This window comes from Oncorhynchus mykiss, chromosome 21 (genome assembly GCF_013265735.2).
Source record: "Oncorhynchus mykiss isolate Arlee chromosome 21, USDA_OmykA_1.1, whole genome shotgun sequence".
Lineage (NCBI taxonomy): Eukaryota > Metazoa > Chordata > Actinopteri > Salmoniformes > Salmonidae > Oncorhynchus > Oncorhynchus mykiss.
The window spans coordinates 28,705,716-28,731,269 of NC_048585.1; the positions used below are offsets into that span (position 1 = coordinate 28,705,716).

General features: G+C 47.5%; 1 protein-coding gene across 17 annotated transcripts in view; it reads left to right on the top strand.

The window, feature by feature from the left end:
- LOC110500191 (pleckstrin homology domain-containing family A member 5) overlaps window positions 1-25,554 on the top strand; it is a 162,675-nt gene that overhangs the window by 80,954 nt on the left and 56,167 nt on the right. For 2 of the 17 annotated variants that reach the window (XM_036957569.1, XM_036957566.1), the window contains exon 1: window positions 7,084-7,237. The exons of 14 other annotated variants lie outside the window; for them this stretch is intronic. Coding sequence is in view for 1 of the 3 variants with exons in the window: in XM_036957558.1 (XP_036813453.1) it covers window positions 24,949-24,980 (32 nt within the window). In the remaining 2 variants the exon portion in view is untranslated. Of the gene's footprint in view, window positions 1-7,083; window positions 7,238-24,840; window positions 24,981-25,554 lie in introns of those variants that run through there. One more of the 17 variants, XM_036957558.1, reaches the window with a different exon arrangement.

Consider the following 25,554-nt stretch of genomic DNA (forward strand, 5'->3'; position numbering starts at 1 on the left):
CATCCCCCCCGCTTCCCCATCTTCTCCTCCACTCCCTCCCCTCTTACGTCAACCATCCTCCCAAGCCATCCCTACTTCCTCTCTTTCCTCTTTCTCTCCTCCCTCCCTCTGCTGAAGGACACAGTAAATGTCACACTGCTGCACTGTGGACCTGCTCTCACCTGTTGCCCCGGCAACCTGCCTCAAACATGTGACCAAACAGGCCAGCCATGTTTGTGAGGAGCAGAGTAGTCTGACGTGTGTGAGTGTGTGTGCACGCGGGGGGGGGGGGGGGGGGGGGGGGGTTTAACAGTGTGTGTATCTTATCAACCTCATACAGCCTCTCCTCGCAAGCCCTTTACCGTAACTCAGCCATTGCCTATCAGTGTTTACCCCTGCTGCTAATGCTAGTCCTCTAATGAACATACTGTTTATAATGGCTTCATTAAAGACCTCTGTCTGAGGGTAACAAGCAGGGTGCATGTTTCAGTGACGGACCCTTGTGTTGTTGCCCTCTCCACTCCTCTACAAGCCTGTTAAAATGCCCTAGTAAGTATCACTATGACAGGAGATTAACTCCCTGTGTGCCCAAATGGCACACTATTCTCAACAGTGCACTCATTGTGACCAGGACCAGCATAGGGCTCAGGTCAAAAGTAGTGAACTAAATAGGGTACCATTTGGGACCATTTGCCTGCCTGCCTCTCGGTCTCCCCGTCTGTCTGTCTCTCGGTCTCCCCGTCTCTCTCTCGGTCTCCCCGTCTCTCTCTCGGTCTCTCTCTCTGTATGCCCCCCAGTCTCTCTCTCTGTATGCCCCCCAGTCTCTCTCTCTGTATGCCCCCCAGTCTCCCCGTCTGTCTGTCGGTCTCCCCGTCTGTCTGTCGGTCTCCCAGTCTGTCTGTCGGTCTCCCCGTCTCTCTCTCGGTCTCCCCGTCTCTCTCTCGGTCTCCCCGTCTCTCTCTCGGTCTCCCCGTCTCTCTCTCAGTCTCCCCGTCTCTCTCTGTATGCCCCCCAGTCTCTCTCTCTGTATGCCCCCCAGTCTCTCTCTCTGTATGCCCCCCAGTCTCTCTCTCTGTCTCCCTCTGTCTGTCTGTCTCCCTGTCTCTCTCTGTCTGTCTCCCCGTCTCTCTCTGTCTGTCTGTCTCCCCGTCTCTCTCTGTCTGTCTGTCTCCCCGTCTCTCTCTGTCTGTCTGTCTCCCTGTCTCTCTCTCTGTCTCCCCATCTCTCTCTCGGTCTCCCCATCTCTCTCTGTCTCCCCATCTCTCTCTCTGTATGCCCCTCAGTCTCTCTGTCTCCCCATCTCTCTGTCTGTCTCTCTCCCCATCTCTCTTCTCCCTGTCTGTCTGCCCCCCAGTATCTCTCTGTTTCCCCATCTCTCTGTTTCCCCATCTCTCTCTTTGTCTGTCTCCCCATCTCTCTCTCTCTGTCTGCCCCTCAGTCTCTCTGTCTGTTTCCCCATCTCTCTCTCTGTCTGTCTGCCCCCCAGTCTCTCTGTCTGTTTCCCCACCTCTCTGTCTCCCCATCTCTCTCCGTCTGTCTGCCCCTCAGTCTCTGTCTGTTTCCCCATCTCTCTCTCTGTCTGTCTGCCCCGCAGTCTCTCTGTCTGTCTCCCCATCTCTCTCCCTGTCTGTCTTCCCCCCAGTCTCTATGTTTGTTTCCCCGTCTCTGTCTGTCTCCCCGTCTGTCTGTCTCCCCGTCTGTCTGTCTCCCCGTCTGTCTGTCTGTCTGTCTGTCTCCCCGTCTGTCTGTCTCTCCGTCTCTCTGTCTCCCCATCTCGCTCTCTGTCTGTCTGCCCCCCAGTCTCTCTGTCTGTTTCTCCATCTGTCTGTTTGTCTCCCTGTCTCTCTCTCTGTCTCCCCGTCTCTCTCTGTCTGTCTGTCTCCCTGTCTCTCTCTCTGTCTCCCCATCTCTCTCTCGGTCTCCCCATCTCTCTCTCGGTCTCCCCATCTCTCTCTCTGTATGCCCCTCAGTCTCTCTGTCTCCCCATCTCTCTGTCTGTCTCTCTCCCCATCTCTCTTCTCCCTGTCTGTCTGCCCCCCAGTATCTCTCTGTTTCCCCATCTCTCTGTTTCCCCATCTCTCTCTTTGTCTGTCTCCCCATCTCTCTCTCTCTGTCTGCCCCTCAGTCTCTGTCTGTTTCCCCATCTCTCTCTCTGTCTGTCTGCCCCCCAGTCTCTCTGTCTGTTTCCCCACCTCTCTGTCTCCCCATCTCTCTCCGTCTGTCTGCCCCTCAGTCTCTGTCTGTTTCCCCATCTCTCTCTCTGTCTGTCTGCCCCGCAGTCTCTCTGTTTGTTTCCCCGTCTCTGTCTGTCTCCCCGTCTGTCTGTCTCCCCGTCTGTCTGTCTGTCTGTCTGTCTCCCCGTCTGTCTGTCTCTCCGTCTCTCTGTCTCCCCATCTCGCTCTCTGTCTGTCTGCCCCCCAGTCTCTCTGTCTGTTTCTCCATCTGTCTGTTTGTCTCCCTGTCTCCCCGTCCCCGTCGCTCTCGCTGTCTTGTCTGTCTCCCCGTCTCTCTCGCTGTCTGTCTGTCTCCCCGTCTCTCTCGCTGTCTGTCTGTCTCCCCGTCTCTCTGTCTGTCTGTCTTTCTCCCCGTCTCTTTGTCTGTCTGTCTGTTTCTCCATCTGTCTGTTTGTCTCCCTGTCTTTCTCCCCGTCTCTCTGTCTGTCTGTTTCCCCATCTGTCTGTCTGTCTCCCCGTCTGTCTCCCTGTCTGTTTGTCTCCCCGTCTCTCTGTATGTCTCTGTCTGTCTCCCCGTCTCTCTCTCGGTCTCCCCATCTCTGTCTGTCTGCCCCCCAGTCTCTCTGTCTGTTTCCCCATCTCTCTGTCTCTCTCCCCATCTCCCTGTCTGTCTCCCCATCTGTGTCTCTGTCTGTCTGTCTCCCCATCTCTCTCTCTTCCTCTGTCTGTCTGTCTGTCTCCCCATCTCTCTCTCTTCCTCTGTCTGTCTGTCTTTCTCCCCGTCTCTCTCTGTCTGTCTGTCTCCCCGTCTCTCTCTGTCTGTCTATCTCCCTGTCTCTCTCTCGGTCTCCCCATCTCTCTCTCGGTCTATCCATCTCTCTCTCTGTATGCCCCTCAGTCTCTCTGTCTGTTTCCCCATCTCTCTGTCTGTCTCTCTCCCCATCTCTCTTCTCCCTGTCTGTCTGCCCCCCAGTATCTCTCTGTTTCCCCATCTCTCTGTTTCCCCATCTCTCTCTTTGTCTGTCTCCCCATCTCTCTCTGTCTGTCTGCCCCTCAGTCTCTCTGTCTGTTTCCCCATCTCTCTCTCTGTCTGTCTGCCCCCCAGTCTCTCTGTCTGTTTCCCCACCTCTCTGTCTCCCCATCTCTCTCCGTCTGTCTGCCCCTCAGTCTCTGTCTGTTTCCCCATCTCTCTCTCTGTCTGTCTGCCCCGCAGTCTCTCTGTCTGTCTCCCCATCTCTCTCCCTGTCTGTCTTCCCCCCAGTCTCTCTGTTTGTTTCCCCGTCTCTGTCTGTCTCCCCGTCTGTCTGTCTCCCCGTCTGTCTGTCTGTCTGTCTCCCCGTCTGTCTGTCTGTCTGTCTCCCCGTCTGTCTGTCTCTCCGTCTCTGTCTCCCCATCTCGCTCTCTGTCTGTCTGCCCCCCAGTCTCTCTGTCTGTTTCTCCATCTGTCTGTTTGTCTCCCTGTCTCCCCGTCCCCGTCTCTCTCTCTGTCTTGTCTGTCTCCCCGTCTCTCTCTCTGTCTTGTCTGTCTCCCCGTCTCTCTCGCTGTCTGTCTGTCTCCCCGTCTCTCTCGCTGTCTGTCTGTCTCCCCGTCTCTCTGTCTGTCTGTCTTTCTCCCCGTCTCTTTGTCTGTCTGTCTGTTTCTCCATCTGTCTGTTTGTCTCCCTGTCTTTCTCCCCGTCTCTCTGTCTGTCTGTCTGTTTCCCCATCTGTCTGTCTGTCTCCCCGTCTGTCTCCCTGTCTGTTTGTCTCCCCGTCTCTCTGTATGTCTCTGTCTGTCTCCCCGTCTCTCTCTCGGTCTCCCCATCTCTGTCTGTCTGCCCCCCAGTCTCTCTGTCTGTTTCCCCATCTCTCTGTCTCTCTCCCCATCTCCCTGTCTGTCTCCCTGTCTGTCTCCCTGTCTGTCTCCCTGTCTGTCTCCCCATCTGTGTCTGTCTGTCTCCCCGTCTCTCTCTCTGTCTGTCTATTTCCCCATCTCTCTCTCTGTCTGTCTGTTTCCCCATCTCTCTGTCTGTCTCCCCGTCTCTGTCTGTCTGTCTCCCCGTCTCTCTGTCTGCCCGTCTGTCTGTCTCCCCATCTGTCAATCCGTCTGTCTGCCCGTCTGTCTGTCTGGCTCCCCATCTCTCTGTCTCCCCGTCTGTCTGTCTCCCCGTCTGTCTGTCTGCCCGTCTGTCTGTCTGCCCGTCTGTCTGTCTCCCCATCTGTCAATCCGTCTGTCTGCCCGTCTGTCTGTCTGGCTCCCCATCTCTCTGTCTGTCCGTCTGTCTGTCTCCCCGTCTGTCTCCCCGTCTCTTTCTCTGTCTGTCTCCCCTTCTCTCTCTCTGTCTGTCTCCCTGTCTGTCTGTCTCCCCGTCTGTCTGTCTCCCTCCCTCCCCATCTCTCTCTTCCTCTGTCTCTGTCCGTCCGTTCGCCCACCCGTCTGTCCGTCCCTCCCTCGTTAAATACGGTATCTGCTCTGCTCTAGAGTCTGAATTCAGGTTGCCTACAGCAGTGTTTCCCAACCCTGGTCCTCCAGTACACAGGTTAGTTGTAGGCCTGGACAAACACACCTCATTCAGCTCATGAAGGGCTTGATGATTAGTTGACCAGTTGAATCAGGTGTGTTTGTCCAGGGGGTACAATAAGCATGTGTACTGTTGGGGGTACTGGAGGAGAAGGGTTGGGGAACACTGACCTACAGGACACACTAGCAGTAAGGTTAAGGGCATCGGGTTTTACAGGCTCAAACTCAAAATCACATTAGATAAGTTAAAGTACAACTTTTTTTCTGGAACTTTTCGAAAGTGTTGCAGTTTATCGCAGCGCCTTAAAAATGGAACAGGAAATGTGGTCGGCCCAATTATGTAACTATTTTAGGTTTTATAGGAAAACTTCTGTAATCTCTTTGTGACAGTTATAGTGGGGAGAGGAGAGAAGACAGCAGGGTGGAAGAGGTCTTTGTTAACGCTGTCTCCTTTACCACTTGCTGACTGGCACACAGCAGCAGAGACCAGAGAGCCTAGATATGATGATACACACACACATCTGGTCTGGAGAACACACACTTCATCTCCAACGCTCCAACGCCCATAGGCTCTTGAGTTGTCATTGATTCACTCCTTCATCTCCCCGTCACGGTGGGTGCACACGCATGCGTGGGTGAGTGCTTACGCCTGTCTGTCTGTTTGTGTGTGCGTGCGCACTTTTGCAAGTGTGTCGGTCTCTGCATACAGATGGCTGCGTCCCAAAATATTCTGCTTAAAAGCTTGTTTCACTTATCAGCAGAGAGAGAGCAGGAGATTGCGGAGTTTCAGCTGTCGGCATTCACTTGATAAAATACTGCGGAGACGTATTTCAAATCAAGTACCATACATCCGGTGGCCGCTACCTCTGGGGATGAACAAATACAGTTACTGTTGATTTAGAGTTTTTGGACAGGAGAGTTCCTTGTCTATCCAATACGAGCTCACATGCACTATGGAGCCCAACACCGCAGCTCTCTTCCCTGGGTCCATTTGACAACATCAGCTTTCCTCAGCTAGCCAGCTCTCAAAACCTTAACCTCTCTCGCTCTCTCGCTCTCGCTCTCGCTCTCTGATATTGTGGCTCACACTGGATTTGACTGAAATGGTTTGCGTTCCAAATGGCTCCCTATCTGCCCTGGTCAAAAATAGTGCACTATATTGGAAATAGCGTGCCGTTTGGGACGCACCCATGGATTTAGACTTCACACGCATGCCCTCTGTTGTTTCCTGGACAGTTGATGCAGGGCGGATCTAGTGGACTTTTCCATTCTCCTGTCCTCATCTTACCTCTTCACTGCCAATGGGTATTGTTCATCCTCCCACATCCCTCCTTCCCTTGTATCTCCACCATGTTATGGGAAAATGGGATGGGGGAGATTGGTTTTGAATGCAGCCTATTGCTGTTACAATTCACCTGGCTTCCACAAAGGGGAGAAATTCTAGTTGTAGCACCAATTCGAGTTGGTTTTTGAACCATGCCAGGTTGGTTGTTTTCCTCTGCTATTTAAACCTATTGAGGAGCCCCAGCAGGGTTCAAAACAGCTTTCTGTGTGGAGAGGATATGTAGTGATGAGCCTGGTTTAATCTGGAGTCCTGTCCCCTCCCCACACACGTACACTAAAATGGTCCTCTCTCTCTGGAGCCATGGTGGCCTGGCGTCCCCTCTCCTCCCCTCCACATCACCACTGCCCCTCCTCTCCTCCAGGCCTGAATAACAGCACTAAGCTGGGGGAAGCAGATTAGCCCCTCCACAACCATTGTCTGCTTCCTATTAGAAAGAACCCTGACTTGTGGTTGAACTTCAGGGTCTCTCCAGGCTCTTGTTACCCAGTTACACACGTGTGTACTGTTCTACTACCACATATCATAGCCTGGTATAAATACATGTTGAATGGGAGTCTAGAGGAACGTCAAGCATTAAGTTAATGATTTAGGCCTAGATTTGGAGAGGAACGTCCCAGCATTAAGTTAATTATATATCTATATATACCTAGCTTTGGAGCAGGCTGTAGGCTTCCCTTATTATGTGACCTCAGTAGACACCGTGCACTAGATGTGATTTTGTTCCCATGTAATGTTCATATAGCTGTAAACGATTAGGCCTATAGTTTACATTGAGAGGAGCCTGTTAACTCGTGTGTGTCTGCTGTATTTTGCACGCCACCCGCAGTCACGCACACGTGATGACACATCTGCTTTGAAAAGCACTGCAAACCAAACGGCATCCTATTCGAACGAGTCAACTCTGAAACGCAATGTAATGCACGAATAAATCAGGTTTCAAAGTCATAAGCGCACGGCAGATGTATTCCAGCTCGGTCGGCGGCGCGCATTTAACAGAGCAGGCGAGTGGGAGCGCGCGCATTTAACAGAGCAGGCGAGTGGGAGCGCGCGCATTTAACAGAGAAGGCGAGTGGGAGCGCGCGCATTTAACAGAGAAGGCGAGTGGGAGCGCGCGCATTTAACAGAGCGCGCCAGTGAGTGAGCGGTCACTGAAGTGGGCTGCTCTCACCCAGTCCGCATCTGGAAAGACTGCTTTTATTTCACCAGTTTTACTGGCTTTTCCACCGCAGGCGTCCTCTCGTAAGTAAACACAATTTGGAGATGATTTAGTCATGTTCTGTAGTCATGCTTAGATATGATTTGTTTATTATATAGGCTATTGAAATAATGGCATTGCTATTTTACGCGTGCGGTTCTGTGATGCCTTGTTGGTATGACAGGCTACATTTCACTGTAGCCCACGCGTTTTCATACCTTATGCATATTTTATGTAGTACACACGGGATGCGCTGCTCAAAATAGTACTGGTGCTCAGATTTTTCCATATATGGGACTCGACCATTTGTTGTGATATACTGTGCTCTGTTCGTTGCTGCGTTGTGTAGCCATGCCTATAGGACAGTAGGCTTAAGACAGCTTACAATGAGGCTTACAAGGCAGGGTTAAATTGTGAAACTGTAAATGCAGTCTGTAAATTAGTTATTGTTTTGATTTTGTTGCATTTAGTGTCATGCATTCAGCTCAATTTGCTTACTGTATCCTACAGCTGATGTCACTCAGCCTCTCCTGTTCTCCTCTCGTCTCTATCTGTCGTTCTCTATATGTCTCTCTCTTTCTGTCCTTCAAATTGGTGTTACTCTTTCTCATTCTGGACTCATGTTATCCCTCTCTTTCCTGTGGTGTACAGTAGAAAGTCGTTAAAGGTGTCCGGCTGTTCCCAGCGTCCCGTTGTGAATCAGATTAAAGTTGTATTAACGAGCTGTGGTTCCGGGATGCCACAGGGACCATGTTATTTCCGTCAGCCAGCTCCATGCATCTCATTGGTCAGCTCTCCGAGTCCATGTTGATGGGTCTCCCTACTCCTTTAGACTCCTCTGTCAGAGTTTTTTTGCTCTATTAATCAGGGAGTTTTTGTTTCTACCATTTGGAATTAGGCTAGACTCTATTAAGCAGCTATCAGTCTCACTATGCCAGTGTCCTTTTGGGGATACACGTAATTTGAGTTCCGACATTTTCTGTGTGTGTGGGCTTATCATTTTCATTAAAGGGAGGTAGACTTTTAGGGGGCTTTCATACCAGATTAGTTTAGAGCTTGTTTTCACCCTTAGGTCCGTTAGTTTGGACTGTTGTGGACACGCTATCTGCACTCGGGAGCACACTGAACAACACACCGTGGTTCACTCAAAAAGGGTGGTATCGGTCCGATTCCATTTTTACCATGGCGCGGTTCGCTGCAGGTGAGAACGCAGTCCGAACCAAACACAGGAAAATAATCAGAGGCATGCAGTTTATTGGACTGGGAGCATTTGGTGAAATGCACACAGTACCATAACTTGATATCTCAAACAACTGCAACTGTGAGTAGCAGTGCATTTAAGAGCGCATCCTGTGTTAGTGGCTATTGCGCTATTGTTTCCTCCCGCATGTTGTTGGAATACCAAAGCCAATGTAATATGACGATTGGGACCCAAGTTATGCTTCTTGGTCATCATAAATGGATTTAACATGAGCATTTTTCTCCAATTAACAAATGACTTTCATGAACACATGGTTTTGTTTAGGCATTTTATTTTGTTTTACATTTGGCAATGTGAAACCAACCGGACCAAATGAAAAAGAGTACAATGTACAGTATAGCTCAGAACTAAATGCCCTTATAGTTTTCTTTCTGGTCTATAGTTTTCTGATTAAAACAGAGACTGGGAGTAATGGATGTGTTCGCCTAATTTAATGCCCGATAGATCAACGTTTACCAATTTAAGAGAAGAAGTCTGAGAAATTAGAGCCCTCTAAGACTCATAGCATCTTCATCCCAAGGACAAGAGGAGCCAGCTGGCAGGCACCCTTTTACATGTAAGTGCACGACTTTTGCCACACATGTTTATGTCTGTTCTGATCAAAAGTAGTGCACTATATTAGGGACCAAGGTGCCATTGGAGACACTGAAAGTGGTTGACAAGGCCATGGATGGATGGACTGACTGACTGACTGAGGGCAACATGTGGCACTCTAATTCTCCTTTCTCCATGGTGACCCTGACTGAAGTCCCTCACCCCCCCCTCTGGCCCAATCCAGACCTCATATTTCTGCCATCTGTTTTTCATATCTTTTATTTTCCCCTCTTTTTTTGAACTGTCCTTCTATCTAGACATGGAAATCAAATAAGGTTGTTCTGAACCATTCACAGCCTGGCATTTCATTCCCCCCGCTGTAGAACTTCATGAACATCAGCCATCTGCCAGGGTTACTATTGGCAACGCTCTCAGGAGAGGAGCCCTTAGGATGAAATACCTCAGCAGTTTGACTTGTTTGGGTCAGTTTGAGCAGTGCTGTTTTCCTGACTGCATGATTTAATATGTAACTGTGGGTTATTTTCTGCTCTCTGAGGTGAATCTGAGTCCATATGCTGCTGCAGTACCTACAGTAGCTAGGCTATGGGTTGAGTGTAATCATAATGATCATCTATTCGTATGGATGGGGTATCGCAGACTGTTATTTGCAGATTAGAAAGGGAAATTGCCATGTATGTTATTTTAAACGCCACCTTGTTGATATGTCATATCTAATCTGGAACCTAGAACCAAATGCTGCATGCTGGTGCACTGGCCAGAATTTAAGTCTGTCATACTGTCACAGGAGACTAGGGATGTAATGAATGTAAAAAAAAAAAAATAATAGTTTAAACGAAAAAATTGCGTGAATTCATAATGAGTATGACCGCTAGGGGGCAATGCAGTTCAATCTACCGGAGTCCTGCCTACCTACCAGACTGCGCTCACCTTACTGCTGCTCTCCACCCACTCAACAACGATGGTATTAATGCCGTTCTAGGTTCTCTTTTGTGTGACTCTCCTCCATGTTCTCAGTTGTCAGTACATGGGACTTCATGGTCCCCTTCCCATCAACGTGAGGGCTCGTTTCAGTGATGTGTAACAGCGTGTTCAAAGATGTCCAACAATCTGTTAAGACCACTAATGGTGTTTGACAACTCGCGCTTTGTACTTGAAGCGCAATCATTGTACAATTTCTCCACCAGGGCCGTCACGTTTTTTTTTTTCTCGACATGGCATCTTGTAGTCTGGTTCTAGATATGTCATTAGGGTATTGAAGCCGACATCCTCTACCCCTGACCGACGGGTTGGGTCTCACTGTGCCTCCCTTTCAGCACCTGTACTGTCACTGTAGCTCAATTCCACCTTGCCACCGTTTGCATTTCATCACCGTCTCATTTTACTTGTCAAAGTACTGCCATACAGGGCTCTGGTCAGAACTAGTGCACTATATAGGGAATAAGTGCCATTTGGGATGCAGCCTATATCAAATCAGCTGGTATGTATTCTGTATGTAAACATTGGCCCTGGACTTGTCACACGACGTACCGTATTATCAGCCCAAGCTCTCACTCTTAACCTAAATCTGACTTTTATTTGCAGGAATTACTTTTTGATTGAGCCACAAAGGATATTTGTTCTTGTTCCCCTTCTCAAGACATGAGTTTTAACATGTTGTCGGTGATGTGGAGGGCAGCTAGTGGGAATCAGCTTTGTATTAGCTATCTGCCTTAGCGTAGCTCACCCTGGATCTTGTTGTTGTACAGTAGGTGCTCCCTGCTGCTGTAAGTAATAGCCTAGCTGTTTTAGTGCACTTCATGTTCAGTTCAAATGATACAAGGTGTTTTGTCAATGGTGGTAGAGTATGGCATTCTCGAGTAATTGCAGTGGGATGTCATTCTTACATCAATGTCTAGTTGTAATTTAATTGAAGTGCTTGTCGGAGTTTTCAGTTACTCACTTGTCTAACAGAAGGCTTCTCTGTGTTGGAGAGACTGTCACCGAACCTCATCACAGCACAGTGGGTTGGCTCATTAACAGATACTTTTGTATATATAGTGTGTGGACACCCCTTCAAATTTGTGAATTTGGCTATTTTAGCCACACCTGTTGCTAAAGGGTAGAGCTGCTGCTTTCAAGGAGCAGGACTCTAACCCAGAAGCGTATAAGAAATTTGCATACCACCCCAACAGATCCACAGATGATGCAATCTCTATTGCACTCCACCCTGCCCTTTCACACCTGGACAAAAGGAACACCTATGTGAGAATGCTGTTCATTGACTACAGCTCAGCGTTTAACACCATAGTGCCCTCAAAGCTCATCACTAAGCTAAGGACCGTGGGACTAAACACCTCCCTCTGCAACTGGATCCTGAACTTACTGCCACCCCCAGGTGGTAAAGGTAGGTAACAACACATCCGCCATGCTGATCCTCAACACGGGGGCCCCTCGGTTGCGTGCCCAGTCCCCTCCTGTACTTCCTGTTCACTCATGACTGCACAGCCAATCACAACTCCAACACCATCATTAAATTTGCCGATGACACAACAGTGGTAGGCCTGATCACTGACAACGACGAGACAGCCGTGTGGTGCCAGGATAGCAACCTCTCCCTCCACATGATCAAAACAAAGGAGATGAATGTGGACTACATTAATTGGAGGACCGAGCACGCCCCCATTCTCATTGACAGGGCTGTGGTGGAGCAAGTTGAGAGCTTCAAGTTCCTTGGTGTCCAATTCACCAACAAACTATCAAGGTCCAAGCACAAAAAGACATTTGTGAAGAGGGCACAACAAAATGTATTCCCCCTCAGGAGACTGAAAAGATTTGGCAGGGGTCCTCAGATCCTCAAAAGGTTCTACAGCTGCACCATAGAGAGCATCACTGTCTGGTATGGCAACTGCTCGGCCTCCGACCGTGGGGCACTACAGAGGGTGGTGCGTGCTGCCCAGTACATCACTGGGTCCAAGCTTCCTTCCATCCAGGACCTCTATACCAGGCGGTGTCAGAGGAGGGCCTTAGAAATTGTCGAAGACTCCAGCCACCCTAGTCATGAACTGTTCTCTCTGCTACCGCACTGCAGGTGGTACCGGAGCGCCAAGTCTCAGTCTGAAATGCTTCTTGACAGCTTCTACCCTCAAGCCATAAGACTCCTGAACATCTAATTAAAGGGCTACTCAGACGCCTCTTTTACGCTGCTGCTTTCTGTCTATGCATGGTCACTTTGACTCTGCCTACATGTTCATATTGCCTCGACTAACTGGTATCCCCGCACATATTACCTCAATTGTCTCTGTACCGGTACCCTCTGTATATAGCCTCCACATTGACTCTGTACTGGTACCCCCTGTATATAGCCTCCACACTAACTCTGTACTGGTACCCCCTGTATATAGCCTCCACATTGTCTCTGTACCGGTACCCCCTGTATATAGCCTCTGTACCGGTACCCCCTGTATATAGACTCCACATTGTCTCTGTACCGGTACCCCCTGTATATAGCCTCTGTACCGGTACCCCCTGTATATAGCCTCCACATTGTCTCTGTACTGGTACCCCCTGTATATAGCCTCCACATTGACTCTGTACTGGTACCCCCTGTATATAGCCTCCACATTGACTCAGTACTGGTACCCCCTGTATATAGCCTCCACATTGACTCTGTACTGGTACCCCCTGTATATAGCCTCCACATTGACTCTGTACTGGTACCCCCTGTATATAGCCTCCACATTGACTCTGTACTGGTACCCCCTGTATATAGCCTCCACATTGACTCTGTACCGGTACCCCCTGTATATAGCCTCCACATTGACTCTGTACCGGTACCCCCTGTATATAGCCTCCACATACATCATCCAAGATCGCATAGCAGTTCAGACGTCTTTTGTCCTCGTCTTGTCGTGTCCTGTATATATATATATTTACAACTTTTTTCACATACATTTTATTTTTATTTTCCATCAACTCATCTTCTAAACACTCTCCTGCAACCAGCCTCACCAATTTATATTTATAAAAAAGTATTATTTACCTCAGATCTGCAATCCTTCAGGAAGCTAGCCAGAAACTCCAGGAGGCTGGCCAGAAACTAGCCAGAAGCTAGCCAGGAGCTAGCCCAGAAGCTAACCACGGTTTGTGGTCATCGGCTGTCCTTTAGTTCGAAAATCTATCGAAAGTCTATCGCCAGTTTTGTACGGCGCAGCGCGGCTCGGAACGGAACATACCGGACCAATTTTTCTCTCCATGTCCCTGGATTTCAACTGCTCTCTGGACATTCATGCCCGGATCTCACAGCTAGCTAGCTGCTATCCGTGTGACAGTCGGCTTTCGTCGATTCCGGAGCAAACATCGATTGTTCCGGTGCTAGCCAGCTCCGTCAATCACGCCTGAGTTCCATCATTCACTCCTGGGCTGCAGTCACCTATCCGGACCCGTTTCACTGCCTACGCGGAGCCCCACCGGGCCTTCACAACCGGACTGCCGACGTTATCTACCTGAAGGAGATCCGGCTGGCTCCTCTGTCGCGACGTTACCGGAACGCCCATCTGCGGCCCGCTAACCGTTAGCTGTCTTTCCGGCTGCTATCTGAATAGACAATCGGACAATTTATTTATTTGAATTATTATGTTTTCTTCTCGGGCCTCTATAACTATATCTATTGTTCTTATTTTTGTTGTTGTTGTGTGATTTGGATTAATCCCCTCTACCACACGGAACCCCACTAATCTACTGACCGAACGCAAGAGGTGGCTAACAACAGACTCCATCCTATGCTAGCTTGCTACCGGTTGGCTTGGCTAGCTGTCTAAATCGCCGTGACCCTAAACCAACCTCTCCACTCACTGGACCCTTTTGATCACTCGACTAAGCATGCCTCTCCTTAATGTCAATATGTCTTGTCCATTGCTGTTCTGGTTAGTGTTTATTGGCTTATTTCACTGTAGAGCCTCTAGTCCTGCTCATTATACCTTATCCAACCTATTAGTTCCACCACCCACACATGCAATGACATCTCCTGGTTTCAATGATGTTTCTAGAGACAATATCTCTCTCTTCATCACTCAATACCTAGGTTTACCTCCACTGTATTCACATCCTACCTTACCTTTGTCTGTACATTATACCTTGATGCTATTTTATCGCCCCCAGAAACCTCCTTTTACTCTCTGTTCCAGACGTTCTAGACGACCAATTCTTATTGCTTTTAGTCGCACCCTTATTCTACTCCTCCTATGTTCCTCTGGCGATGTAGAGGTGAATCCAGGCCCTGCAGTGCCTAGCTCCACTCCTATTCCCCAGGCGCTCTCTTTTGACGACTTCTGTAACCGTAATAGCCTTGGTTTCATGCATGTTAACATTAGAAGCCTCCTCCCTAAGTTTGTTCTATTCACTGCTTTAGCACACTCTGCCAACCCGGATGTTCTAGCTGTGTCTGAATCCTGGCTTAGGAAGACCACCAAAAATTCAGACATTTTAATTCCAAACTACAACATTTTCAGACAAGATAGAACTGCCAAAGGGGGCGGTGTTGCAATTTACTGCAAAGATAGCCTGCAGAGTTCTGTCCTACTATCCAGGTCTGTACCCAAACAATTTGAACTTCTACTTTTAAAAATCCACCTTTCTAAAAACAAGTCTCTCACCGTTGCCGCCTGCTATAGACCACCCTCTGCCCCCAGCTGTGCTCTGGACACCATATGTGAACTGATTGCCCCCCATCTATCTTCAGATCTCGTGCTGCTAGGCGACCTAAACTGGAACATGCTTAACACCCCAGCCATCCTACAATCTAAACTTGATGCCCTCAATCTCACACAAATTATCAATGAACCTACCAGGTACCTCCCCAAAGCCTTAAACACGGGCACCCTCATAGATATCATCCTAACCAACTTCCCCTCTAAATACACCTCTGCTGTCTTCAACCAAGATCTCAGCGATCACTGCCTCATTGCCTGCATCCGTAATGGGTCAGCGGTCAAACGACCTCCTCTCATCACTGTAAAACGCTCCCTGAAACACTTCAGCGAGCAGGCCTTTCTAATCGACCTGGCCGGGGTATCCTGGAAGGATATTGACCTCATCCCGTCAGTAGAGGATGCCTGGATATTTTTTAAAAATGCCTTCCTAACCATCTTAAATAAACATGCCCCATTCAAGAAATTTAGAACCAGGAACAGATATAGCCCTTGGTTCTCCCCAGACCTGACTGCCCTTAATCAACACAAAAACGTCCTATGGCGTTCTGCATTAGCATCGAACAGCCCCCGTGATATGCAGCTGTTCAGGGAAGCTAGAAACCATTATACACAGGCAGTTAGAAAAGCCAAGGCTAGCTTTTTCAAGCAGAAATTTGCTTCTTGCAACACTAACTCAAAAAAGTTCTGGGACACTGTAAAGTCCATGGAGAATAAGAACACCTCCTCCCAGCTGCCCACTGCACTGAAGATAGGAAACACTGTCACCACTGATAAATCCACCATAATTGAAAATTTCAATAAGCATTTTTCTACTGCTGGCCATGCTTTCCACCTGGCTACTCCTACCCCTGTCAACAGCACTGCACCCCCAACAGCAACTCGCCCAAGCCTTCCCCATTTCTCCTTCTCCCAAATCCATTCAGCTGATGTTCTGAAAGAGCTGCAAAATCTGGACCCCTACAAATCAGCCGGGCTAGACAATCTGGACCCTTTCTTTCTAAAATTATCTGCCGAAATTGTTGCCACCCCTATTACTAGCCTGTTCAACCTCTCTTTCGTGTCGTCTGAGATTCCCAAAGATTGGAAAGCAGCTGCGGTCATCCCCCTCTTCAAAGGGGGGGACACTCTTGACCCAAACTGCTACAGACCTATATCTATCCTACCATGCCTTTCTAAGGTCTTCGAAAGCCAAGTCAACAAACAGATTACCGACCATTTTGAATCTCACCATACCTTCTCTGCTATGCAATCTGGTTTCAGAGCTGGTCATGGGTGCACCTCAGCCACGCTCAAGGTCCTAAACGATATCTTAACCGCCATCGATAAGAAACATTACTGTGCAGCCGTATTCATTGATCTGGCCAAGGCTTTCGACTCTGTCAATCACCACATCCTCATCGGCAGACTCAACAGCCTTGGTTTCTCAAATGATTGCCTCGCCTGGTTCACCAACTACTTCTCTGATAGAGTTCAGTGTGTCAAATCTGAGGGTCTGTTGTCCGGACCTCTGGCAGTCTCTATGGGGGTGCCACAGGGTTCAATTCTTGGACCGACTCTCTTCTCTGTATACATCAATGAGGTCGCTCTTGCTGCTGGTGAGTCTCTGATCCACCTCTACGCAGACGACACCATTCTGTATACTTCCGGCCCTTCTTTGGACACTGTGTTAACAACCCTCCAGGCAAGCTTCAATGCCATACAACTCTCCTTCCGTGGCCTCCAACTGCTCTTAAATACAAGTAAAACTAAATGCATGCTCTTCAACCGATCACTACCTGCACCTACCCGCCTGTCCAACATCACTACTCTGGACGGCTCTGACTTAGAATACGTGGACAACTACAAATACTTAGGTGTCTGGTTAGACTGTAAACTCTCCTTCCAGACCCATATCAAACATCTCCAATCCAAAGTTAAATCTAGAATTGGCTTCCTATTTCGCAACAAAGCATCCTTCACTCATGCTGCCAAACATACCCTTGTAAAACTGACCATCCTACCAATCCTCGACTTTGGCGATGTAATTTACAAAATAGCCTCCAATACCCTACTCAACAAACTGGATGCAGTCTATCACAGTGCAATCCGTTTTGTCACCAAAGCCCCATATACTACCCACCATTGCGACCTGTACGCTCTCGTTGGCTGGCCCTCGCTTCATACTCGTCGCCAAACCCACTGGCTCCATGTCATCTACAAGACCCTGCTAGGTAAAGTCCCCCCTTATCTCAGCTCGCTGGTCACCATAGCATCTCCCACCTGTAGCACACGCTCCAGCAGGTATATCTCTCTTGTCACCCCCAAAACCAATTCTTTCTTTGGCCGCCTCTCTTTCCAGTTCTCTGCTGCCAATGACTGGAACGAACTACAAAAATCTCTGAAACTGGAAACACTTATCTCCCTCACTAGCTTTAAGCACCAACTGTCAGAGCAGCTCACAGATTACTGCACCTGTACATAGCCCACATATAATTTAGCCCTATCAACTACCTCTTTCCCAACTGTATTTAATTTATTTATTTATTTTGCTCCTTTGCACCCCATTATTTTTATTTCTACTTTGCACATTCTTCCATTGCAAAACTACCATTCCAGTGTTTTACTTGCTATATTGTATTTACCTTGCCACCAAGGCCTTTTTTGCCTTTACCTCCCTTCTCACCTCATTTGCTCACATTGTATATAGACTTGTTTATACTTTATTATTGACTGTATGTTTGTTTTACTCCATGTGTAACTCTGTGTTGTTGTATCTGTCGAACTGCTTTGCTTTATCTTGGCCAGGTCGCAATTGTAAATGAGAACTTGTTCTCAACTTGCCTACCTGGTTAAATAAAGGTAAAATAAAATAAAAATAAATAAAAATTGACTCTGTACCGGTACCCCCTGTATATAGCCTCCACATTGACTCTGTACTGGTACCCCCTGTATATAGCCTCCACATTGACTCTGTACCGGTACCCCCTGTATATAGCCTCCACATTGACTCTGTACCGGTACCCCCTGTATATAGCCTCCACATTGACTCTGTACTGGTACCCCCTGTATATAGCCTCCACATTGACTCTGTACTGGTACCCCCTGTATATAGCCTCCACATTGACTCTGTACCGGTACCCCCTGTATATAGCCTCCACATTGACTCTGTACCGGTACCCCCTGTATATAGCCCCCACATTGTCTCTGTACCGGTACCCCCTGTATATAGCCTCCACATTGACTCTGTACCGGTACCCCCTGTATATAGCCTCCACATTGACTCTGTACTGGTACCCCCTGTATATAGCCTCCACATTGACTCTGTACCGGTACCCCCTGTATATAGCCTCCACATTGACTCTGTACCGGTACCCCCTGTATATAGCCTCCACATTGTCTCTGTACCGGTACCCCCTGTATATAGCCTCCACATTGACTCTGTACCGGTACCCCCTGTATATAGCCTCCACATTGACTCTGTACTGGTACCCCCTGTATATAGCCCCCACATTGACTCTGTACTGGTACCCCCTGTATATAGCCTCCACATTGTTATTTTACTGCTGCCGTTTCATTATTTTTAAAATTTTTTTAACTTGACACTTATTTTTCTTAACTTCTCAAAGCGTTGTTGGTTAGGGGCTTGTAAGTAAGCATTTCACTGTAAGGTCTACACTTGTTGTATTCGGCGCATGTGACAATTAAGATGTGATTTGAGTTCCACAGTCGGTTTTGGACACCATCTGGTATGGATGGACACCATCTGGTAGTCTGACAGATAAATCTGGGTTTGGTGGATGCAAGGAGAATGCTACATGCCCGAATGCAAAGTGGCAACTGTAAAGTTTGGTGGATGAGGAATAATGGTCTGGGCTGTTTTTCATGGTTCTGGGCTAGGCCCCTTCGTTCCAGTGAAGGGAAATATTAACGCTACAGCATACAATGACATTCTAGACAATTTTGTGCTTACAATTTTGTGGCAACAGTTTGGGAAATGCCCTTTACTGTTTCAGCATGACAATGCCCCCATGCACAAAGCGAGGTCCATACAGAAATGGTTTGTTGAGATCGGTGTGGATGAACTTGACTGGTCTGCACAGTGCGCTGACCTCAACCCCATTGAACACTATTCAGATTATTTGGAACTCCAACTGTGAGCAAGGCCTAATTGCCCAACATCAGTGCTCGACCTCATTAATGCTCTTGTGGCTGAATGGAAGCAAGTCCCTGCAGCAATGTTCCAACAACTAGTGGAAAGCCTTCCCAGAAGAGTGGAGACTGTTGCAGCAGCGAAGGAGGGACCAACTCCATATTAATGTACATGATTTTGGAATGAGATGTTCAACGAGCAGGTGTCCACATACTTTTGGTCATGTAGTGTACATACTGCCATGGAAGATGTCACAATTACACAGAGGAACAGAAGAGAGGATAGCTTTCTGTAGGAGGACTGTTTATTTATAGATCTGCTAACAAGGGTGAAAGCAAGGACAATTAAGATGGCGTCCGATTGATGGCAATTAGAAGTGCTTCTTGTTATTGTTTAGAATACTGCCAACCAAAGCCAAACTCTACAGTGATGTAGGTGGATTAGTTAGAGGTTGTTTTGTTGTGCGTGTTTGCTGCAGCCTGGTTTGTGTGCAGTGGAGGCCGTATCTGACATTTTTAAAGAGCTTATCTCCTCCCTAGGAAAGGTGTACGATACATGTCATGGGTGAGTCCGAGTGCTATTCTGAATGCTGAGAGAGAGAGAGAGCAGGATGCAGTGAGAGCGAGAGAATGTTGAATAGACAGAGAGAGACGCATCGGGCGAGAGGGATAGAGAGAGAGTGCAAGGGAAATGAGGAAGGTCTGTCTCTGTGGCCTTTCTGAAAGGTTACCCAGTGGTGCCAGAGAGAGCAGTGTGAATGGCAGGGGGCTCTACAGGGAGCGGATTAGCAATTGTTGACTGACCCTCAGCCTTTTTAATAGCAGAATACTGAGACAAGGGTCTGAATATGGACACATTGTTCTCTCCATGCCGGGCCTGTACAGAACCGAACACCGAGACGTATTCACACATTTCAACAAGGTCACATCAGAAGACTTGTCATTCATCCACTGTGGATGAAGACATTTAGAAGGGCCGGCCCTGGCCTGCGTTACAGCCGTTTGACCAAGGCAACGTTTCACTTGGCATTTAGAGCAGAGGGAATCATACAGACGGGAACAAACATGGTCTGACATTTTTAAATGTGTTTTGTAATGTTTCTGACGTCTTATGGATTAGCTGTCATCATAGGATTGATGGGGCTCCTCCTGCTCCTGACACCTTGTTATGTCAGGGTTATGTAGGCCCTATGACAGTGTTGCGTATGCCTTATGTACTGTATGATGAAGGGTTCAGCTAAAGTGTCCTCACACAGGGGCTTGTTAGAGGGGTTGGGTTGAATGCGGAAGACACATTTCAGTTGAAGGCATTCAGTTGTACAACTGACTAGGTACCCCCCTTTCCCTTTTCCCACAACCCACTGGGGCGCTCATCAGAGAGCAGCACGAGGAGCAGACTCCCGCTGGCAACATGCCCTCTTCTCATCCTCCCTTCCTCCTCTCCTCTCCCCCTCATCCTCCCTTCCTCTCATCTTCCACTCACCTCCTCCTCCCTTTTTTCTGTTTTTGGGTGATTATTTCTTCCACGCTCTTTCTCTGTTTAGAAACTGAGAGAGGGAGAGATACAGACTATCTGAATATCTTTCTCTTTCTCTCTCTCTCTCTCTCTGTTTTCTCTCCCAATCTCCCTCCATCATCGCTGGTGGCCGGCTTTTGAAAAATTGTTTACAGCCAATTAGGGTGATTTGTAGTGTTGTGCTGCGTGTTAGCGGGCGGCAGGGAGGAATGGAGAGGTTGGACGAAGTGCTTGTTGATTTTCATCAGCGCTTTCCAATAAACACATTATTTCTCTCGATCCCTCAGAGTCCCTCCTACCAAGCACAATTAGCCTAACACAGAGAAGACTAATCAAAGGCCGTACTGAGACCTGGGTTGACTTCAGCGTGACGACAAACAACATCCCCATACATCATTTTACTGTGAAGGAAACGTTCTGAAACAGGGCGAGTACCTGTACAATATGCGTTTCTACGGTATGCCCTACTGAACAAAGGCTGTTTTAGTTTGAAGCCAAATGTTATTGGTAGGGCCAGGAGTTGTTCTTTGAGATTAAATACCCTTGAGTTTTTCCAGATTTCTGTTGGACAGCCAGTTGACAGGTGGTGGAATCCTCTCTGTATGTTCCTTATTGCCTACCTACCTCGACGGTCAAATAGGGGATACTTATCTTTTCACTGTGGTTCGAGTGTGAGGTGTGAGATAAAACGGTTGTTTTTTTTGCATATCTCAATTCCCCCTGAGACACCCTTGGAGAGTGGGGATATTTCACTTAGTCGGCTCGGGGATTCGAACCAGCGACCTTTTCGGTTACTGGCCCAACGCTCTTACCTGCTAGGCTAGACAGACCATAGCCACCGGAGTAGAAACGATGACATTTCAGAAGAAAGCGGCGACGTACTGCTTTGGCATAAAACACTGCTCTCCGATTTATTTCCCAGTCTGTTTACAATTCAGCTCCTGTCCTTGTACTCAACGTTGCTTACATGTTAAAGAGAATAGATCATCCTCTTTCTGGGGAGTAACAGAAAAGCTATTCAATAGAATTCACTACTTCATACCCTTTTATTGTTTCACCTTGCATTCGTCAGAAAATGAGTAAAACATACCTTCGCTGTTGATAATCAGTTATGTGAAGAGGACACAAAGGTACTCTTAAGATTTATGTAATGGCTGTAATTCAAGGTGACCGTCATCTCTCTCTGCCTCAGCCTGTAGAAAATACTGGTACTACAGTACTGTAGTACCAGTCAAAAGTTTGGACACACCTACTCATTCAATGGTTTTCCTTTATTTTGACTATTTTCTACATTATAGAATAATAGAGATGACATCAAAACTAGGAAATGGCACATATGGAATCATGTATTAAACAAAAAAGTGTTAAACAAATCAAAATATATTTTAGATTCTTCAAAGTAGCCACCTTTTGCCTTGATAACAGCTTTGCATACTCTTGGCATTCTCTCAACCAGCTTCACCTGGAATGCTTTTCCAACAGTCTTGAAGGAGTTCCCACATGCTGAGCACTTGTTGGCTGCTTTTCCTTCACTCTGCGGTCCAACTCACCCCAAACCATCTCAATTGTGTTGAGGTCGGGTGATTGTGGATGCCAGGTCATTTGATGCAGTACTCCTAATTGGTCAAATAGCCCTTTTACAGCCTGGAGGTGTGTTGGGTCATTGTCGTGTCGAAAAACAAATGATTGTCCCACTAAGCCCAAACCAGATCAGGGTGGCAGGTAGCCTAGTGGTTAGTGTTGGGCCAGTAACCGAAAGGTTACTAGATCGAATTCCCGAGCTGACAAGGTAAACATCTCTCGTTCTGCCCCTGAACAAGGCAGTTAACCCACTGTTCTTAAGCCGTCATTGTAAATAAGAATTTGTTCTTAACTGGCTTGCCTAGTAAAATTACATTTTTTTTGTTGTTGCCCAAACCAGATGGGATGACGTATAGCTGCAGAATGTTGTGGTAGCTATGCTTGTGAAGTGTACCTTGAATTATAAATAAATCACTGATCTTGTCAGTTGGAACCGAGCTTGCGGAGATCATCCGTTCACCTACTTTGTGTCTCAAAGACACAGCGGTTGGAACCAAATATCTGACCAAAGGACAGATTTCCACTGGTCTAATGTCCATTGCTCGTGTTTCTTGGCCCAAGCAAATCTCTTCTTCTTATTGGTGTCCTTTAGTAGAGGTTTCTTTGCAGCAAATCGACCATGATGGCCTGATTCACACGGTCTCCTCTGAACAGTTGATGTTGAGGTGTGTCTGTTACTTGAACTCTGTGAAGCATTTATTTGGCCTGCAATTTCTGAGGCTGGTAACTCTAATGGACTTATCCTCTGCAGCAGAGGTAACTCTGGGTTTTCCTTTCCTGTGGTGTTCCTCATGAGAGCCAGTTTCATCATAGTGCTTGATGGTTTTTACAACTGCACTTGAAGAAACGTTCAAAGTTCTTGAAATGTTCACTATTGACTGGCCATCATGTCTTAAAGTAATGATGGTCTGTTGTTTCTCTTTGCTTATTGGAGCTGTTCTTGCCATAATATGGAATTGGTCTTTTACCAAATATGGCTATCTTCTGTATACCACCCAACTGATTGGCTCAAACGCATTATGAAGGAAAGAAATTCCTCAAATTAACTTTTAACAAGGCACACCTGTTAATTGAAATGCATTCCAGGTGACTACCTCGTGAAGCTGGTTGAGAGCATGCCAAGAGTGTGCAAAGCTGTCATCAAGGCAAAGGGTGGCTATTTGAAGTATCTCAAATATAAAATATATTTTGATTTGTTTAACACTTTTTGGTTACTGCATGATTCCATAGGTGTTATTTTATAGTGTTGATGTCGTCACTATTACTACTATTTTGACTGCTACTGTATGTCCAGGTTTTGGCTCACAGGCTGTGAAGTCTGTTGCTGCTTTGACAAGCCCCAGGTTGTAATTTCATGATATGTTATTACTTTTAGCATGACTGTGCTTGACAGTGAGTGTATGTATATAAGTTGTCCTCAGAGGCTAGAAAGACATTATTACCTTTTCCTTTTAACCAGTGGAAATGAATGTTGCTCTCTGATACTGGAGATCAATGGAGGATGCAGTCACTCGATTCTCTGACTGATGATCATTGTCAGCCCCCCACTTTCATGTCGAAACCAAAGAGGAAATGCATCTTCCCTCTTTCATTGAGTTTTGTTTATCGTTTCCCACATTGCCATCTTGATTTCTTGTTACTCGCAGTGGGGAAAAAAGGGCCAAGTGGAACCTCTTCTGAGACCCCCCGGTGGTGCCTCCGCAACCTTGACGTACACACACTCTCTCTCACACACAGACAGACACACACACACACACACACACACACACACATGTACTTGGGTAATCTCCAGGAAGTGATGAATAAAAGCAGATCCTGTCATGTAGTGGCTTTGAGTGATTGTGCTTTGTGATTCTATGTGACAGATGGGAGACGTGGAGCGCAGTTAATAATAGACCCTACAGGCGACATGTCTCTCTGGCTCAGCTGTGACTGTGTCCTGGATGGCAGGGCTGGAACATCTCCAGCAGGGCCACAGTCCAGAGACCAAGCCCACGAACACTGCTGCTTCACTGGGTAGATTAGCCCAGCAGAACCCCTGGCATGGCCTTAGTAGGATACAGATCCATAGAGAGAGAGGAGCGTTCCATCTGTGACTCCTGCAGGCCAGATTATCCTCTTGCTCCCGTGTTGAGTTAACTGAAGTGTGTTGTATTGCACAAGAGCTACAGCAGGCCCTGCAGCAGTGGAGAATGCCAGTGTGTGAATGTGGTATTGCAGTGGTATTTTCGCAAGTGACAAATGAAACCAGGTGTTTCAGCCACAAGCCTAGCTAACCACAGCCCAGCTGAGACACTTGGTACGCCTGCAGGGATGTCATACTGTGTGTGTGTGTGTGTCCGTGTGTCCGAGCCCGCGCTGCTACCTCCCAGAGAGAATCAATTGATAAACATACAGTACGCTCTCTCTTTCAGATACCCGTCCATGTTCAGATAAGCCTGCAGGGCTGTTGTGCTGTGTGTACAATGTCTCATGACCCTCTCGGGTTAATCCGTCAGACAACCTTATTTTCTGTCTGTACAGTCTGTCCCTCAGTGTGTGTGTGTGTGTGTGCATGCATCCGAGTGTGTGTGTGTGCTCATCTTTGCGTGCGAGCAGAAAAGAGAGCTCTGTTCTCTTTCGTCTTTATCGGCATTAAGCGTTCCCCTGCCTCTCTACACTCTGCGTGAAAAGCTGCTTGTGTTTTACAGAGGGCCGGCTACAGGGGTCTCTCTCTCTCTCTCTCTGTCTGTGTCTCTCTGTCTGACTGGCTGTGGTGCTGTAATTGTATTTATAGATAAGTCACCGCTTGCTGTGAAACAGCCTGTTAGCTGTGCTCTTGTGATCTAGGGCATATGACTGGAGCAGTTAGGGGCTTCTTGGGAGGGGTAGATCATTTGTATTCTGCAGCAGTGTTGAAGAGCCACGTCTGGGCTGGATAGCGGTTTGTCACGCGAGAGAAGAGAGGATAGTGTCATTGGAAGAACTATGTTAGATGGTGCTGTGTAGAAGAGTGTTTGACCCAGGTCAAAAAACAGATGGGCTGCCATGCTGAAGTTTAGCACCACCCAACACTCAAGGTGTGTAGGCATTGTGTCTGCTGTTCGTTGTTATTCAACAGGACATTGTGTAGTGTGGAGAGGGACACTAACCCTCATCTTAATGCTCCTCAATTGGCTGGTTGACAATGGGTAATATAGTTACTATTGATAATGGGTCATATGGTTAGTATTGGTTGGTTGACAATGGGTCATATGGTTAGTATTGGCTGGTTGACAATGGGTCATGTAGTTACTATTGACAATGGGTCATATGGTTAGTATTGGCTAGTTGACAATGGGTCATATGGTTAGTATTGGCTGGTTGACAATGGGTCATATGGTTAGTATTGGCTGGTTGACAATGGGTCATATGGTTAGTATTGGCTGGTTGACAATGGGTCATATGGTTAGTATTGGCTGGAGGAAGATGTTTAACAATGCTGTTATTAATTAAGTTGACTCAATGTATGATTTTGGTGGTCTAATGTGCCCTCTCTCTTCCCCCCTCTCTTTATAATTTATCTCCCTGCCCCCCCCCCCCTCTCTTTATCCTTTCTCTCCCTGTCCCCCCCTTTCTCTCTTCCCCCCTCTCTTTATCCTTTCTCTCCCCCCA